Source organism: Teleopsis dalmanni, chromosome 1, assembly GCF_002237135.1.
Source record: "Teleopsis dalmanni isolate 2A chromosome 1, ASM223713v2, whole genome shotgun sequence".
In the NCBI taxonomy this organism is placed as follows: Eukaryota; Metazoa; Arthropoda; class Insecta; order Diptera; family Diopsidae; genus Teleopsis; species Teleopsis dalmanni.
Window position 1 is genome coordinate 59,625,755 of NC_051846.1, and position 14,381 is coordinate 59,640,135.

The 14,381-nt window shown below is 26.2% G+C and overlaps 1 protein-coding gene across 1 annotated transcript; it reads right to left on the reverse strand.

The window, feature by feature from the left end:
* Positions 1–7,251: 7,251 nt before the first annotated feature.
* LOC119672391 (cell death protein rpr) lies at positions 7,252–8,062 on the reverse strand. Its single transcript, XM_038083422.1, has one exon. It carries the CDS (start codon positions 7,989–7,991, stop codon positions 7,764–7,766), a length of 228 nt encoding a protein of 75 aa, XP_037939350.1. The 5' UTR covers positions 7,992–8,062; the 3' UTR covers positions 7,252–7,763.
* Between the last annotated feature and the right edge of the window lie 6,319 nt (positions 8,063–14,381).

The window sequence follows — 14,381 nt, forward strand, 5'->3', positions numbered from 1 at the left end:
TATACACCAGTAAAACAATTTTAAGTAACATTTGAATCGGTATTCATTGATTTTTAATTTCTCTGGTCTTGATCTGTTTGATATAAGATATTTCATTTTAATTTTAGTATTTTATTTCAATTAAAATAAAATAATCATATGATATAATACAAGTTTGTTATAGCATGTAATATAATTGTACGAAAGTATTAAATTTGAAAAGGTAGTCATTGCTTTCGTATTCGTCATCACGTGAATCACCATTATGTTGAATAGAATGTTGAAGAGCAAATCTCATTGTATTTCATTATTACTTGTAACGAAACTCTCAAAAATCTTTCATTAGACACTAGTAGTACTATTAATATGAGGTTAATAGTGTCCTATTCAATCTATGATCATTTAACACAGTCAGGCAATACTAGTCTTGATCACTTGCCATTTTTTTACAGGATTTATGTTTCACTTATTATATAACTATAAAGGTTAATCTTCGAAAAATATTATGATGACTTATATCCATCAAATTTTCCCAACGAAGTTATTCCAAAAGTTCGTAAAAATCACTGCAGTATCATAAAAACTCTTTACTTATCTCTTTGCTCTCTTTACTCTTTGTCAATCTCTTAACTAAACCATTCTAAGTTCATTTTTAACTACTTGGTTCAACTATATCAATTACTATCAGTTATTATTAGTAATTATTCTGGTTACAGAGCCAAACATAAAACATTATTTACCAATCTTCAATTTTAGCTATGTCACTCTTCGTAGAACTGCATTTTTCTTTAACGTAAAACATTTTCATACACCTATTAAAACAACGATTTGCTATTGAAATTCGGTTCATACAATTTTTTTTTCACTCAATTTAAGTTTCACAGAAATTTTTCCACTAAGTTCATATGAGCCATCCCAACATCAATTTTTTTCCTTATCAGACTTATGGCAATAGATTAAAAGGATCTCTTAGTAGATCCTGAATACCCTATCCACGTCATAACTACTCACTTGTTGGTTCTCTCGAGCCTTATACATAATACCGTAAGATTTGTCTGTGATCATCGCGAATAATAGCAATTGAATTAATTTCTTTGTTTTCTTTGCATTCAATTTAATTTAATTCAATTTAATTCAATTTAATTTATTTCATGTTTAATTATCTTTTTAATCAGATCATTTAGTTTATCTTAGATATCGTTATAATATAAGTAAGTTTGATGAGCATAGTAGAGATCTTTGGGCTGTTTTGTGAAAATCCGCATAATGTTATTGTTTTTTCTATCTATAAAGATAAATTATTATGAAGGATATTATTAATATTGATCAAAAATAGAATGGATAATGATAGAAGACTGAGACGAATTCCATAATTTGTATAGAGAAGCATGGATAGACGTCCACTGTAGAAGACTTCGCACTTAAACCAGTCGTTATAATTCTGTTTAACTTAATGATATTTGACTTTAAAAGATCTAAATAAATCTACGACTTATAGTTAAAGGCTATATATGGTTAAAGATTAATGTTTCATAATTTGCTTCAATGGTATATGTAGCGTCTTAACCTGGTGGGTTTGAATGATTAATTATAATGCTGTCCTATGAATTTGAGGCATATTAAATTCTATTTTTCATATTAAATTCTAAATAATGAATATAAAACTATTCAGAAAATTTTAAAGAGTTCAATATTTTGAAAAATTATTTTCAAAATTCTATCAATTAATAACTGCGAACTCTATTTTAAAAATGCACTTCAAACTTTGTTACCACGTTGCTCATTTTGTTTGAATTTCCCTAATGCCTCCTTTCGGATGAACTCATCGGTGTATACAAAATTCAATTATGCAAAAAATGTTGCATTTCATTTGCTGCTGCCAACATAAAACTTTCGCACTTTTGTACGGAAACCAGCTTCAAGCCACTTAAGAAGGAAACTTTTCATATAACAAAAACTCAAGCATCGCGAAGGAAATGAGGAAAACATCGGTGAGACCCCCTCATCGGTAATGTCAAAAAATTAGGTGCTAACAAAATAATTTGCATTTTTAAGTTAATTTCGCTGACTGCAACGGCAACGCTGATTGCATCGATACAAGGCGCGTTTGTAGTTGCAAGGACCTCCTTTCCAACTGCAGTCTCCAGTAATTCACTTGATACCAATTGCCGCTTAATGCCGCGTGTATTTAATTAAACTTTTGCCGTTAAATGAAGTTAAGCACGCTTTTTCCCGCCAGCAGTTCAATTCCGCTTGATTGTGAGTATTTTCCTCACTTTTTCTGCTTTTGGCAAGTGTTTTAAGTATGCAATTCAAAAAGTTTGCTTCAAAAAACTTTTTGCAAAAATTATTGAAAATCAAAAATTTTTACAAATCTTCCATATTTGCCCCGCACTATGTATGTTTCCTCTTTTGTGGATGTCTGCTCGCTTTGGGAACAAAACTAATTAACGTTTCAGATAAAAGTTTTCGAATGCTTCAATGACTTGATTGCAGTGCTTTTTTTCGACAATTACTACATTTGTTTTAAACAAAGTTGACGTGACTTTACGACTATGTTTTTAGCACTTTTTTAATTATAATGTTAGATTCAATATGATTACTAAACTCTCTAACAGTTTAGTTTATATGATTATGTTGTTAAATGACTGTAATAAAATTTAATAACAGATTGAATTTTAAAATTTAATATTGTCTTATAAACTGTAAACAAATTTAAAGCATACCATATAGAATACTTATCTGATATTAATTAATTTTATCACGGAATCTGAAAAATCCATTATTGTATTAAAGAAATATATTCCACAATAAAAGCCGACAACAAAAACAACTACAAAAAAATTTCTTTTATATCCACAAAAGCTTTGTTTTGAATTCCAATTATTCCGCATAGTATAAATATACTTATTTTTAACATATACATATATTACACGTATTACCCGATATAACATAATCTATAATAAATATTTTTAGCGCTTCTGAGCGGACAAAGAATTCAATAAAAATTATTTTGATTTTTTTATATTAATTCTGTACTATTTACTATAATATTTATAGATTCTGAGTTCTCAGCTGATTCTGAGCTTCACATTTGGCAGGACCCGAGTTCGATTCCTGGTACTTGCAGTCTCAAAAATAATTATTTTCGAACAATTAAATACAAGAATTATTTTAAAGATCACTGATGATGGATATTTGGCAATACTCGAAACAGCTGTATGGACAGCCAAAAATTCAATTAATTAAAATAATATAAAAAGTAATAAATTTTTTGTTGTTGTAGTTCACTACTGTTCGAAAAAACCTCACTATAATATTTATTGTTTATTTTTGAATTGATATCAAAATCAGTTACTAAATTAATAATAATAAAAAAACTTGCATTTATAAATATCAAATTCTATTCTCTGTGATTACCGACGGATTTTATTTTTTTTTTATTGTTGGCACTTGCAGTCCAACAAATGATATATGGACTACAAACAAATTAAATAAAATTATTTTCATTTTTTTATATTAATTCTGATTCAGATTTTCTATCCAAATGGATAGAAGGGACTTTATTATTGCAAATAACGAACTTCTATTTTTGTAACTTGTTTGACCTGCAAATCCGTGATAGTTTTTCCATAGTTCTTTATCTTATCCGCATTAAAATTACAAATTGTTCTTACAGGAATTGGAACTAACTGCGATATCGCCCAATGCCAACAGGTTTCTCTCCAAATGTAAAACGTTTTAAAAAGTCTAAATTTTGTTCCATGAAAATTTGTTTCCGCTTTGGAGTCATTTCTATACTTTATAAAGCAGAAATGTACCTTTCCACTTCACTACACAAATGTAAGCTGACATCTTTTAACCAAAAACTGAATACATGTAAATCCCCTTTTAAAAAATGTGACCTAGAAGAAATAAAATGTATGTATGACGTACTAACCAAAATAATTAAATAGTTCTCTGAATCATTATGTATAACTAACCAATTGCAGAAAAAGAAGTTTAATTTTCGAGAATTGAAAATTATGAAACTTAACAATGAAACTGAACTAGTTTAATCAGTTTTACCAAGCAAACAATATGGTAGATCGCGTCATTAATTCATACTGAACATATTTAGTTCTTTAATCAGTCATTTGAAACAGTATTAGAAAAACTATCTGTAAAAACTCTTCAGCATACTTTAATACTGGGTATAAATCAATAGATTACAACTTATAGCACACAAACAAATACTATACAAAGATATATATAATAATATATTAATAATAATTAATAATATATGTATAATAATATATTATTAACTTAATTATTCACATTATTTAGATTTAGTCTAAGTAGTCTATAATTCATCACTAACTTTATATTGAACATGTGATTAAGTTAAAAAAAAAATTAAAAATAAATATTACCAAAATGTTTTGTTTTAAAATCAAAACAATATTGACTTGGAAGCCCACAGAACAACTCTATAATGAAATAATTTTTTGATCATTATAATTAACTAATTTTTTAAAATTATTTATTAATTTAATGTAAATCTTATGTAAAGATTTTAGTTCAAATGTAGCGTAAAATAGTGATCCACAACAAAATTAATAGTAGGGAAGGAACATTTTTCAGGAGATAACAAGTGATCAACCTATTGGAAATCAAAAAGCAATGTGAGACATAAGGAAGAGTTCAACATTTGCACCATATTTTTCTAAAAAAAATTTTTTAATAATAATTTAGTATTATTTCGTGCTTATCCATTATTCAGCAAGTTCGATCGAAAGCTATGCACCCATAGAGATAACAAATAAAATGAAAGTTTCCAATGACTGTCACACCATCAGGTTTCACTAAAAACATAATATAATTTATCTCATTAATATAACGTAAAATCAAAATTATAATAATTCTTTATATATAAAATTTTTTTCCAATTTACGTTTTTAATAGAAGGATATTAAAATGTCATTCAAAGCAATTGCTTGTAATAAATTTCTTTTACTATGTAAATATCTCTATTCAAAATCTATAATTTAGAATTTTATCAAAGCTTCTTATCTGTTAGGTCTAGGAACTGAATTTAAACTAAAGTTAAACCGTATTGTCTCTAAAAGGAATTATTCCGAATTTGTTTAAAATTTTAAGATAATTTCTTTAAAAGACGCTGATATTACATATGCCGTGGGTATTTAAAATTTTTGGTAAAAAATTTTTAAAAATTTAACAAAAATAAATATTATACATTTGGAAACTTTTGTACATATTGAAGTTGTCAACATATTTTTATTTTTTTTAAATGCCGCAGATACATAAATGCCGCCGGTATTTTATTCATTGAAGAATAAATCTAAAAAAATTTTGAAACAGAACACTCTATATTTTAAATGAAAACTTCTATATAAAATAGACATATTAATTGTAAGACAGTCTAGTTTGTAAGTTAATGAAAAAACTAATTTTTATTTTTAATAATATTTTTAATAATATAAATTACAGATATATTGACTGTATTCGTTAGTAACGTTCGAAACACAAATTTATTTTTAAAATTTATTTTTTAAAAATAATAATTTGTGGTTTAATTCACCGACCTATTAGTCCATTTGAAAAACAAGGTGCTGTCATAATAAAAACACATATATTTTTTTAACAGCGCCTCTGAAATAGTCTTTAAAATGTTCTTCATACGATATTCGAAAATTAGTTACCGACGGTACAAACCCCGGAATATTTAAAAACATTTTTAACATATTTGTTCATACTAAAAATTTACTATAATATTTATTATTTATTTTTGAGTTGATATCAAAATCAGTTACTAATATAATAATAATAAAAAAACATGCATTTATCAATATCAAATTATATCTCTGTGATTACCGACGGATTTTTTTTTTGTTGGCACTTGCAGTCAATAAGTTATATATGGACTACAAACAAATTTAATATAATTTTAAATATTTCCTTAGATCACTGATGTAGAGTACTTGACAATACTCGGAACAATGCTGTATGGTCAGTCAAATTTTAATAAATTAATTAAATTTGCTTTGTTGTTTTTCATTACTGTTCGAGCCATTCTATATAAATAATATTTTTGACGCTGAAATATTTAACTTAAAATATAGTAAAGTAATAAATATTTAGTATATTAACATAATAAATATTAATATATTAAATATGCATAATTTTTAATCTTTTAATTGGACAGGGGAAAAGTTCAACTTTGGTACTTGCGGTCTAAAAATTTATTTGACATTAATTAAATATTTAATTATTTATAAAAAATAAATATGAGAAATATGTAACAAAAAGAAATTATAAGAAAAGACCACTGATGATGAATATTTTGCGATACCTTAAATATCAAAAATTAATTTAATTCTGTTCAGCCAAAAATTGAACTAACTATAGGACTTTTGTTATTATAATTCACTACTATTCAAAAACCTTCTCATTAAAATATATTTTATATTAACAAAATAAATTCTTTCGTCATAATTGATTTTAAAAAAAATCCAAATTTACTATATAATAATTACTATTAACTAATAATAATAATTATTATTCAATAATTATAATAATATAAAAAAATAATTTTTTCGTCATAATTGACTTTAAAAAAATCCAAATTTACTATATAATAATTACTATTAATTAATAATAATAATTATTATTCAATAATTATAATTATTATTATTCAATAATTATAATAATTATTATTGTTATCTAAGAATAATTATTATTAAATAAAAATTATACAACTATAATAATTATTATTAAATAGAAATTATACAATTATAATAATTATTATTGAATATTTTAAATAATTATTTAATAAATGAAATAATATTCCAATTAAAGATTTAGTCATACACCTATTAAGATATTTTTTCTGAAAAATGATTGCTTTTACGTATTTAACATATATAAAAAAGAAATAAAGTATATATAACTAATAAAAATATATAACAGCAATTAATATGAAAGGCTTTTGATTTGATACCGAAATAAGTTGGTATATATCTGTTTTGGTTTATATATGTTATATTTATATCTGTAGTATATTTAAGAATTTTTATTGTATATCATTATTTTAAAAAATGTTTAAGAATTAAAAAACATTTGAAATTTTTTTTTATTGTTTTTTATTTTCAATGCTTAACAAAAATTGATGCAATTTTTGTCAACATTTTTTATAAATTGTTCAGATAAAAAATGATTAATTATCATTAACTTATATGCTATTTAAGTTATTAAAAAATTGCTAGCAAAATCTCTGTTTAACTTAATAATTACAATACATTTATAAAAAATTTATTTGTTGCTTATTATAGAAACAAAACCATTATCACAATCGCTTTGATGAGTAAAAAGTAAGAAGTTATGAAAATTTTTTTTTGTCAAAATTGTTTAAAAATGAATTCAATTGCCAAAAATATCTTAAAATTAACATTTAATTTGCATTTTGTTGTGAAATGAAGAAAAAAAAATTTATTTTTTTAAACAAATTAGTAAGTCATGTGGGCGCTGTAGCGGCGGCAACTGTGAGGTCGTTGAACTTTTGAAGAGTTGAGTAATTGGCATTTTTATTTGCGATATATACGGACTGGAGATCAATGTATTAATCTGGAATACAACTGCATGGCTTGGTAACAGTATTTAGTAGCTTAGTAACTTGTAGTTGATGAGAATCTTTGAAGTTGAAGATTTAGAGTTGTTGTTTATTTTAACTATTTTTGTACTTTTAAGTCTTTTTGGAAACGGAGTTTATTGTAAGATTAAATTCATTAATTTCCGAACTTCTTCAATTTATCCCTGCAATTCTTTCGCACACTGCTGCTGCTGCGTCCTAGTACACAGTAAGGCGAGGAACCGATGCACTGCTGAAGCGCATCCAAAATGATGCTTGCAATGAATTTCCACTGGGCTTCACGCATACGTTGTATCTGCTGCTCCTGTTGCTTGGCTTTACGCAGTAAAGTAGCCTGATCTGGTATGTAAAAAGCCACGGCCATTTTTCACAATTTAGTTAACAGTCAATTATTTATACTTAATGTTAACTTTCACTTTATTATTTCACAAGTTCTTGCAAATAAGTCTTAAGTTTTTGTTATTGTAATTTGCTGACTCAATATAAAAATATTTGTAACTTTCTTTTTCTTTCTCAAGTAAGCGCGTACAAAACTCGTACACTAATCTTTTCAGGAGTTGTCGTTTTATCTAAACGGATTCTTTACACTTGACGATTCAAAATAAACTGATTTATTTTTGTGCTCTGCTCTGCTTTTATACTTGACACTCTCGCCGTTCTGCTTTGTGTGACGTCTGTAGTTGAGTTTTGTTATTGTTTGTGTGCTCCACGCAGTCTGCTTTGTTGCCTTGTTGTTGCGTCCTAACTTTACGGCTTCTCGATTTGCTCTCCATATTCTTTTCTCTGTTGCTCTTGACGCAATTCAGTAGTCTTTTGCAGGCATAATGAAACACTTCCTAATATTTGGCTAATATCTAACAATGACCGCACTCAACTTCTCCTCTTTCTTTTCCACCAATTTAACTAAATGCGTTCGTTGTCATTTTTATTGTTTTGTTTGGTTCTGGTTCTCTTCGAAGCGAGCGGCGTACTTATTGTGTTAGGCAATATTGTGTGTGCGGCTAACAAAATTAACCCCCTACCGTACGTCTAGCGTTTTACGTGAGTGTGTTTTTGGTCTGTTTTGGTTATTTTGTTGACATCGCTCATTCGCATTTAGTATTGTGTGCACAAAGTGTGTTCGCTCACGTTGTATGAGGCAATTTTTTCAATTGCTGGTTAACAAATCTCACTTTGCTTGAAAGAACAGTTCTTAAGGGTGGCTAGAGATAAAGTATGGATTGTGTTGCACACATAGAGGACATTACACCTTGTTGCTATGTTACGACAAGGAAGCAAAGTACAGTAACGTAATCATGAAATTATTACGTGAACAAGCAGAGAGTTCATTGTTCCCCTGCAATTTTTTCTTTGGGTGATTCGAATTTGTTCAATGTAACAAGATTGAACTTGTACGTAGCGCTCTATAGAGCGGATAGTTTAAAGAGTGCAGATACAGAACTGAGTACTGCAGCCGATTTATGCTGATTATTTTTATGAAGTGGCACTAAAAATCACTATTGAAAAAAAAACTCCATTTGTAGTTGTTTTTGTTGTGTAAAAAATTTCTTAGGCGATTTGTTGGAAGAAACGCTATAATACATCATTTCTAACGTCTTCTGTGTTCCTTTATAGGAAGATTTTTTTCATTTATATTTGTTTTTTTTTTGGTCTTCTTGAAAATACTTAGCTCATCTAACAGGGGTTGTTTCTGGCCTATTGTTAGCCTTGACAATCAAGTAGTACGTACATGCGAATTCTTCCTTATAATCTGTTTCCTTACACATTTTTATATTATGTATATATGTACATATATTTTTATTTTTATACCCATTTAAGTTGAAGGCGTGGTTTTTAAATTGGGTTTTGGTTTTCAACTTATTTTATGCTTGCCCTTTCTTTCCAGCTTGTAGCTTGTGCTTATGCAGAGTTTCATATAATTTTTTTTTTTGAGGTCTTGGGAGGAGTTTAACTTTTGTACAAACTTCTTTTTTTTTAGTTCTTTATGAAAATATGTTGATAGTTCTATTATTGTTGTTTTTGGTTAATGTTTCATTTAGAAAGGAGTTGTGTTCTTATATCATTATTTGGTAACACCAACATTTGTATGGTAACTTCAATATGATGACTCATCATTATTTGGGTGGAGTCAATTTTGTTGCGTTCACATTTGAAGTTTCTATTAATTTGGAGTTTTGAACGTATTTGATTTGTTTGAGTTATACAAAGATGGCTGTTTTTAAGATTATTTAGGTGTGATAATATCATTTGATATATGAGAAAGAATTAAAAAATTGGCAAGACTTTTGTGCTTTTAATATAACAACGTATTGATATAAATATGAATTACAATACCTAAAATATAATGGTACTAAGCTGACCCCAAATGTAGATTTGGAGTGATGTTGAATTATTTTAAAAGAACTAAAATAATTTTATATTTTTATAGAAATAATTTTATGTATGAACACCTTGAAAGTCGTGGGAAGGTCGTGGGAAGGTCAATATTATTAGTACTAATAATATGGTACTAATAATATTGAGTTTACTACAAAAAAAATTTAACCCTTTGCCATACTTATGAAATACATACATTTATAGTTTAATTTTTTATTGAATCTTTCCACTCATATTTTAGTTTCATTTAACAAATTTCTCTAAATCCACAATTCTTCATATAATTTTTTATTTTTAATTGCGAATTTCTATACCAGATATACTACATAATATTTAATACCGCGAGTGTTATTTATTTCTGTGATTATTACAATGGTACTACTTAAAAAGTATATGTAATGATTAGTAGTAATAGTGAATTAATGATAGACTTATCGCATTTACCATAAACTACATCACTTTAAGACCTTGAAACCGCTTAAATGCGTTTTCGTTCTAATTAAATTTATTGTTGCTTTCCATCAATAACCATTTTTTTAATTATTATTGCTTTACAAAATATTTATATAATAATAAAATTTATATAAATTAACGCAATAAGAAAAAGCTTATGTCATAAAGAGGTTATTGAAGTCTGCAGTCTGCAGAGAAGAATGAATAACGTTTATTAACGCCATTACATTTATAAAAAAATAATCAATTTTTGAATATAATTTAATAACAGTTATCTTATATAATAATATGTAATATTATATATATGTTATTGTTATTATATATATTATATATATGTTATATATATGTTATATATATATAATATATAACAAGGCTGTCCAAATAACGGACCACAGGCCACATGCGGTCTGCGAATAAGATATGTGCGGCCCATGACATGTTTCTATTCCATCACAATTACGCAAATTTTTCCCTGATATGTTTTGGTAAAATCACATTATTTTATTTTTATGGTACACCAAAAATTAAATTCAAATGAATAAATGAATAAAAGTGAATTTAACATTATCACAATATTAGTATTTTTCTCCGAAAGAACCATTGACGTATGTACTTGCTTCTGCGGTTCTCCAATCTACACAGTGATTTGTAGTGGCCCGTGATCGTCTGGAGAGTCCTGTGATATGTATTATATAACATGTACTATATATTGTATATTTGAATGTACCCAAAATTGCTACAGCTGTAAGCTTTATATATATAATTATATCAATCTATAAATTTCTTTACTACTACTACTATTGTATTCAACAAATTCTTAATTTTGTATATTGAGTAATATTGGACTTACAAGATATTAACACCTGTTTATATTATAAACATTTTCACCTTGGGCATAATTTAAACACACTGTGTATGACTCATAACATTAGTAGTTTTTGCATTTCCATACTTGAGATATTTAAGCATAAATTGAAATAAATTACAGCAGTAGTTTGGTTAAGTAGATTAATTGGATACATGATTGTATTTCGAAAACTATTATTCAATTTCTCTTACTCAAGTTTAAGACTCTAGACTCTAGTTAGCGAAACATAATGATAAATTAATTATGAGATTGCTACAGAGACTTTATCATCTTTAAAACTTATCTCACATTGATTGCTATTGCTTTTCTTTTCTTTTTGTGCAACAATGGAGGTAGAAAACGCTTAAAAGTATAGTTAGACAATAAAATGATCAATTGTGGTTAAGCGAGTACAATGATCAGCTTAACCCGATCTACCAACAGTAAGTATATCCCCATCAAGACTTGTCTCACGTTCTGTTGTTTTTCATTTTGGTTTTTTGGAACAGATGAACAAATGACAAGGAAAACTTTAGACTCTAGTTGGAGAAGTAAAATGATCACTTTTCTTTGACGTATGTACAATGTGCGTATTCATATATAAACTTAACCACCGATTTCTGTCCCGTTTTCTATGACGTATAAATGGAAATATGAAATGCTTCAGATTCTGATTGTTGAATAAAACCATCGGAATACTATAACGTTGCTATATTGGGTGTATCAAAATTGTTCCTTATCGATTTTATTTTTCGCAACTAACCAACTGAAATTATTATATTTTAAACTCTAGTGACCAGTTCTCTATTATGAACTACATTGAAATCCACTTCATCAGAAATTTTCCCATTAGTTTCTGTTTAATCACTTGAGTGTTCGGTTCAAATTAAAAAAAAAATACGGAATGTTTCATTTATGAATTATTACTTTATTTCGCAAACCGCATATAATATAAATAGATTAATTATGTATAAAATTATTTACAGGTAAATGTGTTTGTTCAACTCAAATAAGCATCTTTAAATAGTTCAGTAGCTCTGATTAATATTCAGTGCCCATCAGTACTATAAATCTATACGTTATGTTTCTTTTATTCACAAAATCTCAAAAATTCATTATCAAACAAATAAACAGGTTAATTGATATACATAAATAGATTAACTAGTGTCGTCGAGGTAGTCAAAATTATTTACTTTGTCAATTCTCTGATATTAATTTCAAAACTAGTTTGACAAAGTTGATAAGATTTATTTTTACAATATATTCATAATATAATTAATCTAAATTTTATTAATTGATTAGGTGTTAAAAGCTAATATTAGTGGATATGATTAACTTTACGCGAAGAGTATATAGTATATTGGAACACACGTGCATGTTTTTTTTCTGGATCTTATTAAAAAGTTAAATTCTGAAAGTATTTATTTGCTATTAAGTAACCCAGTAAGATATTTCTTATTAATAATAAACTTATTAGGAACACACTTAGAATGATTTCTATTCAATTAGTAACAAATTTAATAAATCAGTTAATATAAAATAATTTATAAACCAGTTATTTTCTTTATTTAATAGTAAATAGTTGCTTTAATAAACATTAGTACTTTATTTAAATATTCATAAATTAAAAAAAATTAAAATATTTCTAGTAATATTAACCAAGTATAAATATATTAATTGAATGCTTTAATAAGGTCTTAAAAAATTAATATATAAAAAAAATTATACTATATCCAGTAATTTTTACTAGACATAAATATGTATATCAATTTAATAATTCAATGACTGTTCCGAATTAAATTAAAATATTTTAAAATAATATATTAAAAAAAATTAGTTTATTTTCAGTAATTTTAATAAAACATAAATATGTATATCAATTTAATAATTTAATAATTCTTCTAAATTTTTTTTATATATTTTAAAAAGTTAAAACCTTACAAAAGATAAAGTAAAGTAATGTAGTCATGTAATTTTTACTAAACATAAATGTATTAATTTAATAATTTAATGATTGTTCTAAATTATATTTAAATATATCAAGAAATTAATAAATTAAACAAAAATTAATTATTTCCAGTAATTTTAATCGCAATTACATTGAGTATTGCAGTGGTTGAAATATTTTCCCACAATCTTCTATATAATACATGTGGGTGATTTAATATGCATATTAAATCACTTTTAAACCCTCGAAAAAACATAAAAATATTAAAAAATATAATTTTGAAACAATTGAGTTCAAAACAATTTGTAAAATTTTAATTTGAATTTCAGTTCAATTTGTTATGCAAATGAAATCATTCTGAATCAAATTGGTTAAAATAGATGGACGTATGTCGATATGCATATAGGGTTTAAAAGTTATGACATAATGCGTCATTGGGAAAACTGATGAAATTAAAAATTCTGAAACTTTTATTGATCCAAATAAACAATTTATTATAATTACCCGCATTTTGAAATCACAAAATTAATTATTTTGGTTTTATTTATATATACTTAAGAAATATTTTAATGGCAATGGAAAAAGTTTACTAATCCTTAACTCAAAATAAAATCTATAAATCGAAATCAGTAATCCTTTAAGAAAACACGATTTATATCTACATCAATCAGATAAAAAATATGAGACTGCCACGAAATAATAAACACAAAAGATCAACATTTTCAACCTGATCAGTTTCTTTCTTATCAAATTTTTGAATCTACTTTAAATGAATTCTTAACGAACTGCAAACAATAAAAATTATAAAAGGAGAGCCTTTTTCAATCAGTCCGGACCTAAAGTAAACAAATCGCAATTTACAAAAGAACAAAATAATAATTGAAATCATTTAAATGATAATAGATTCCCGCAAAACGCTGAACTCTATAACGAAAGATACTCATAATATGTGTAAACCTTACAAGTTATGAGTCAATATTGACAGTTTGTGTACAAATTTCTTCCTCTTAGTAATTCTATTTTTTGTATTTCCAAATTTCCACAACTGTTGCATTTTTCCTACCTGCTCACTCTTCACCTAACAACCGAAAAGTGCCTACGCAAATTCACTAACAAACTGCGACTTTGTT

What these genes read in the sequence shown, in the direction of transcription:
- LOC119672391 (XM_038083422.1), bottom strand. Translation starts at nt 7,991, where the DNA reads ATGGCCGTGGCTTTTTACATACCAGATCAGGCTACTTTACTGCGTAAA.